A 5,943-nucleotide genomic window follows, 5' to 3' on the forward strand; every position below is an offset into this window, starting at 1 on the left:
AAAAGGCATTTTTATTAAAAATTTATTTTTTAAAAAGTATTATTTTGTGTATATTGTGTATTGCCTGCATGTGAGTCAAGAGTTCAGACGAGGGCCTTTGGCCTGCGACAGCCTAGATCAGAGCTCGGCGAGCAGTGTTCTCAGCCACGACCCCCTCATGCGGTGAGTCTACATGAAGGGCCAGGGCGGAACTCGTCTAAGCGGGAACTGCTGTGCCGGCACAGGGCTCCGGCGCGCTCCCTCCCAACAGGCACTGGGTGCCCCGTAGGGGACCTCGGCTCACACTGCCCAGAGGCAGCCACACCCTGACCGCTCTTAAGGTGACCGTGTGCCGGCCCAAGCAGGAGGGGTGAGGTCCCGACTACCCCGCCACCCGGGGCCAGGGCGTAGCAGGGACCCGCGTGCCCAGGAGGGCCACTAGAGCCCAAGGCGCGGGGCACCCGCTTCCTGCCGCCTTCTGCCCCGCCCCTCACCCCACCTTCCTACTTCCCCAGATGTCCCACCTCTTTCCGCACCTACCCGCCTCTGGCCCCGCCCCGCCCACCTCCTCTGGGGACCTGTTGGCCACGGTTCTCGGAAGAAGACCCGGAGCGCGCAATGGCGATGGAAGGCCGGCGGGTGCTGGTGGTGGGCGGTGGCATCGCGGGGCTAGGCGCGGCGCAGAGGCTCGGCTGCCACCCGGCTGCTCCGCACCTGCGGGTCCTGGAGGCCACGGCCCGCGCCGGGGGCCGCGTCCGCTCGGAACGCTGCTTCGGTAACCGCTTCTCTGGCCCCTTAGCGAAACCTCTTTGGAACCCCGCCCCAGACCCCAGCTGGCTCCGCCTGAGCCCGGAAACCTTTTCTGGTTCCTGGAGTAAAGATGTCCACCCCATGTTCTTTGGACCCCAAAGTCCGCTGCCCAAAGTTAGGATGGAATCCTCCAGGGAAGGCAATCCAGGGCCCAGTAACCCTAGGGGTTACTCTCAGTTCCTGGATAAGTTTCCAAGACGATGAAGGCCGTTTTGCCTCTCGGTAGTTCCTTAAACCAGGCCTGTCCTGTTTTAGTTTTACATCCTCAAAAGGGCCCTACCTTTGGGAATCACCTGCTCCTCAGAGACAGGTCTCCATATTACAGGGGACCATGTGGCCCACAAGATGTTCTCAGAGCATGCTTGGGAAGGGTAGGGCTGACCTGCGGAGGAGGCGGTGTCTCCAGGTGGAATCTCCTGTGCCCTCCTAGGTGGTGTGGTGGAGCTGGGTGCACAGTGGATCCATGGGCCCTCCCAGGGCAATCCTGTTTTCCAGCTAGCTGCCGAGTTCCAGCTCCTGGGAGAGAAGGAGTTATCGGAGGAGAACCAGTCGGTGGACACTGGAGGGCACGTGGCCTTGCCCTCCATAAGCTGCACCAGTTCAGGGGCAAGTGTGAGTCTGGAACTGGTGGCCGAGATGGCTAGTGTGTTCTATGGGCTGATAGACCGGACCCGAGAGTTCCTGAATGCGTCTGAGACCCCGGTGGCCAGTGTTGGGGAGTACCTTAAGAAGGAGCTCAGTCTGCAGGTGGCTAACTGGACAGAGGATGAGGACACTAAGAAGCTCAAGTTGGCTGTCCTGAACACCTTCTTTAACACAGAGTGTTGTGTGAGCGGCACCCACAGCATGGACCTGGTGGCCCTTGCGCCCTTTGGAGAGTACATGGTGCTGCCAGGGCTGGACTGCATCTTTGCTGGGTATGGACCACAGCCCTGCCTACTATCCTTCCCAGGCAGAGGCTCTAGGCTGGAGAGAGGAGGGAAAGAGAAGAGAGAGGAGGAATGTAGTGGAAGTCAAGGGCACTGTCCTCCCCATTCAGAGAAACTGATTGCTTTTTCCCCCTAGTTTTGCTTATTTAAGCAAAAAAATTTCCAAGTGATTGAGAAAGAAATGTTTCTAATGTCCCTTTTCCTCTGCATTTCCTGGGTCCTCTCACGGGTGCTACATGGTCGGGAGGGGGCTTCAGTTGCAGAGGAGCCACACATGCCCTTCCTCTGTGGTAGGCATGATTGCTGCCTGCTACCAGGCATAAGCAAGACCCTGGGCAGGGCTGTCCCTACATTCTCCCAGATGTTAGGCTCAATGCTTCTGTCCAGAAGTTGGGCATTTGTGATTTAGAAAGTGCACAAAACCAGGGCTTGGTGTGATGATGAAGAGCCCTAGTTCTTTTGTCACCTGGTTAGTATTGTGCTCACTTGACCCCCTCGTTAGCCAGGAGGTTAATGGTTCTGTGACTTAAGGAGTTGCCCTTCTTTCAAGCAGACTCTGCCTCTGCCTCCCTTTTTTGGCCCTGAGTGATGCTCTTTTTGAGGCTGTTGATATCTTGGATGGCTTATTTGTTCCAGACTTACCCTTCCAGGACCTAGTTCTCAATACAACATCAACTTTCATCTCTCCCAGTGGCTACCAAGGACTCACTGACCGTATAATGGCCTCCTTGCCCAAAGATGTGATGGTTTTTGACAAGCCGGTGAAGACTATTCATTGGAATGGGTCTTTCCAGGAAGCTGCTTTTCCCGGGGAAACCTTCCCTGTGTTGGTGGAGTGTGAAGATGGTGCCCGCCTCCCCGCCCATCACGTCATCGTCACTGTGCCCTTAGGTAGTGCTCATTTTTTCGGATCAGTTTCTTTGAGTTATATCCCTATCCCAGATACTCCTGGGCTCTGTTTTTTCCTATTCTTCATTGGCTTTGGATGTTGCTCAGCTATTGACCTCATGTTTTCATTCTAAGAATTTTCAGATGGATGGAGCTACTCTATCGTGTTTTATCTACTACTCTAGCAATGTGTCTTGCTGTGACTGGAAAGGCTGGGGTGACCTTCAGGGCATAATGCAGTTCTACCAGTCTTAGGGATGTGAGAGTCAGTGCTGGTAGTAGAACCCAAGGCCTTGCACACACTAGTCAAGTGAACCACTGTGGAGCCATGTCTCATGCCCCATTTGGTGACAAGTGGAGACAGCTGAAGATACAGTTGCTAGGATCATTGCTGTGAATGGAACATTTGCTTTCACAAGTGTCATGCCTGCCCCTGCTCTCATTTCCTCCCTAGGAGGCTTAGGAGGTATCTTAATAGCCCCTGGTGGATGAATGAGAACATCTAGGCAGAGGGAGAGGTCACTCAGGAATATGCGTTTGGTCAACATCTCTACTACCTTGGGAGGTGGTGGCTTCCATGCTATGTGTCTTTTCAGGAGGGTTGGGGATGGATGGGCCTACATGACACCCTACCACCATTCTCACAAGTGGATTATGCTGTCCATGTTAACATGTTCTGCTTGCCTTGTTTTTTGTTTGTGTGGCTTTATTTTTTTGAGATTAGGGTCTTATTCTGTAGTTACACTGGCTTTGGATTATATACATAGTCCAGGCTGGTCTCAAACTGGTGATCTTCCTGCCTCAGCCTTCCAAGTGCTGGGATTACAGATGTATGCCACCAAACCTGGCTTTGTTTTGCTTTAAATAGAATTATTTGTCAGTGTCCCCAAATCAGCACACATAGATCTGTCAAGGTCTTTTGTTAAATACAAGTTCCTTGTTCATAGTGGGGAAAGCATGGTAGAGCAGAGCCGCTCCTCTCATACTAGGTAGGAAACAGTGGAACTACAACATGAAGCAGCAGAAACAACAAAAGGTGGGTGTGGTGGTGCACACCTTTAATCCCAGTATTCCTCAGGCTGAGGCAGGTGGATCTCTGTGAGACTGAGGCTAGCCTGTTCAAGTTCCAAGCCAACTGATGCTATAGGGAAACCCTGTCTCAAAAAACAGACAAACCAAAAAAAAGAAAGAAGAAAAAAGAAAAGAAACCCTCAACTTTTATTATCTCCCCCCTTTCTTTCTTTCTTTCTTTCTTTCTTTCTTTCTTTCTTTCTTTCTTTCTTTCTTTCTTTCTTTCTTTCTTTCTTTCTTCTTTCTGATCTTAGCCATTCTGATTAAAGTAACATTTGATCTCAAAGTACTTTTAATTTGCATTTTCTTGGCAGATAAATTTGTATTTCTTCTTTCGTGTCCTTACCCTATGAGCCATCTTGTCAGCCCTTTTTTTGGAGACAGGTTCTCATTGTGTGGTCTAGGCTGGCTTTGAACTCTCAGCAGTCCTCCTCCCTCAGTCTCCTGAATGCTAGGATTATAGGCATGAGTCACCTTGGCTGACTAGTGTTTTCCTGTATGTAGATGTTATTGTTGATGAATACTGGTAGAAGTTTAGTAGTTCTCCCTTCTGTATTTCACATGGTATTGTAAATTTCAAAGTGCTATGTGAGTACATCTACAAGGTAGATTACAGGAGTGATTTGTTCTTAAAGATTTAGATAGCGTGACCTGGCGTTGTCCCATGCCCAATACTGTATGAGGAACCTGTCCTTGTCATGAGTCTGGTGATAGCCTTGCTGGCTTCCTGTTGCGCTGTCCATCCTTCCCTCCCTCCCTCTGTCTCTCTTTTGAGACAGGGTCCCACCATGGTGCTCTAGCTGCCCTGGAACTGACCCTGTAGACGCGGCTGGCCTCAAACTCATGGAGATCCACCTGCTTCTGCCTCCTGAGTGCTGGGATTAAAGGTGTGCACTAGCATGCCAGGCCTTTCCTTCCTTCCTTTCTGTCTGGCAGGTGTCCTGGGGAAACTGGCTTGTAGTCAGGACTTGCAAATATTCTATACTCTGACTTTGTTGTTTGTTCATTTTGTTGTTTGACTTTGAGCTATTTATTTTTCTATTTAGACTAATCTTTACATAGCTTCTGGCGGGCTATATTTAGTGATAAAGAGCTTATATGTATGAGGTCTTGGGTTCAATCCCTAGCACTGCCAAGAAAAAAAAGGGCTTCTGGGTGAAATCTGTATATATGACAACTATTTCAGACAGACCCTGTATAGGGTGGCTGGGCACAGTTAGAGGCAGAAGGTCAGGAGTGAGCTGTCCCCACAGAACAGTGTCTGTGGAGTCCTGCTAACTGTTTCTGTGTTACCAGGAGGCCCGTAGTATCCCTCTAGTGTGGTGCCTGTCACCCTTGTCCTGATGGTCAGGCCCAGCCTTGCCTATTTGCCCCCACTGACCTGATTAGAAGCCTCTTTCTCTGACTTTTCTGTTAGAATCAGGACAGATTCCTGTTTGTGTGGATTCTGGTTAAGACCTATCTAAAACCACGTCCAATTCTGAATTGCAGGTTTTCTCAAAGAACATCAGGTTACCTTCTTTGAGCCACCACTGCCTGCTGAAAAGGCAGAAGCCATCAGAAAAATAGGCTTTGGGACCAATAACAAAATCTTTCTGGAGTTTGAGGAGCCCTTCTGGGAGCCCAGCTGCGAGTTCATCCAGGTGGTATGGGAGGATACATCACCCCTACAGGATACAGATCCCTTGCTCCAAGACGCCTGGTTCAAAAAGCTCATTGGCTTTTTGGTCCTGCCTGCCTTTGAGTATGTATGCATCCAGGAACTCCAGAGACAGCTCAGGCAGAGCTCGCAGGAAGGTTCCTGTCTGCTCATTAGTTTGATTGAGGACCCAGCCATGTGTGGTTCACTGCCAGGCATTTCTGAGGGTTTAATTGAAGGAGGGCATGAACACCTGAGGTACTGGCTGCAGACACCCTTGTCTAGCTCCCTCAGGGATAGACGGAAGTAGACGGATGGTCTGCAGGTTGTTAGTTTCTCCTGAGGCCCAGAATGTACTCTTAGACTTGAGGAATATCCATGAGAAATATATTGGAATTCAGTAGGAAGGTGAGATTTGAAGATCCAGAAGAGATTTGAAATGTGAATCTGTCTATACTTGGGGAGACAGTACTTAGCTGGGCACAAAAGATCCTCCTATATAATTGAATCAGAACCCCACAGTTAGACAAATGTGGTGGCGTCCTCTTGTAATCCTAGTACTCGGTAGGCTGAGGAGGAACATGAATTTGAGGCCAATCTGGGCTGCATAGTGAAACCCTATCAAAA

At 50.1% G+C, this 5,943-nt stretch overlaps 1 protein-coding gene across 2 annotated transcripts in view; it reads left to right on the plus strand.

The window, feature by feature from the left end:
- The first annotated feature begins 563 nt into the window (after positions 1-563).
- Positions 564-5,943, plus strand: part of Paox (polyamine oxidase) — an 11,392-nt gene continuing 6,012 nt past the window's right edge. For both annotated transcript variants that reach the window (XM_017795619.2, XM_008823174.3), the window contains exons 1-4: positions 564-754; positions 1,220-1,706; positions 2,410-2,609; positions 5,169-5,421. In XM_017795619.2, the coding sequence (XP_017651108.1) occupies positions 598-754; positions 1,220-1,706; positions 2,410-2,609; positions 5,169-5,421 (1,097 nt within the window). In that variant the 5' untranslated portion in view covers positions 564-597. The remainder of the gene's footprint in view (positions 755-1,219; positions 1,707-2,409; positions 2,610-5,168; positions 5,422-5,943) is intronic.

This window comes from Nannospalax galili, unplaced genomic scaffold, assembly GCF_000622305.1.
Source record: "Nannospalax galili isolate Female #2095 unplaced genomic scaffold, S.galili_v1.0 scaffold49, whole genome shotgun sequence".
NCBI lineage: Eukaryota > Metazoa > Chordata > Mammalia > Rodentia > Spalacidae > Nannospalax > Nannospalax galili.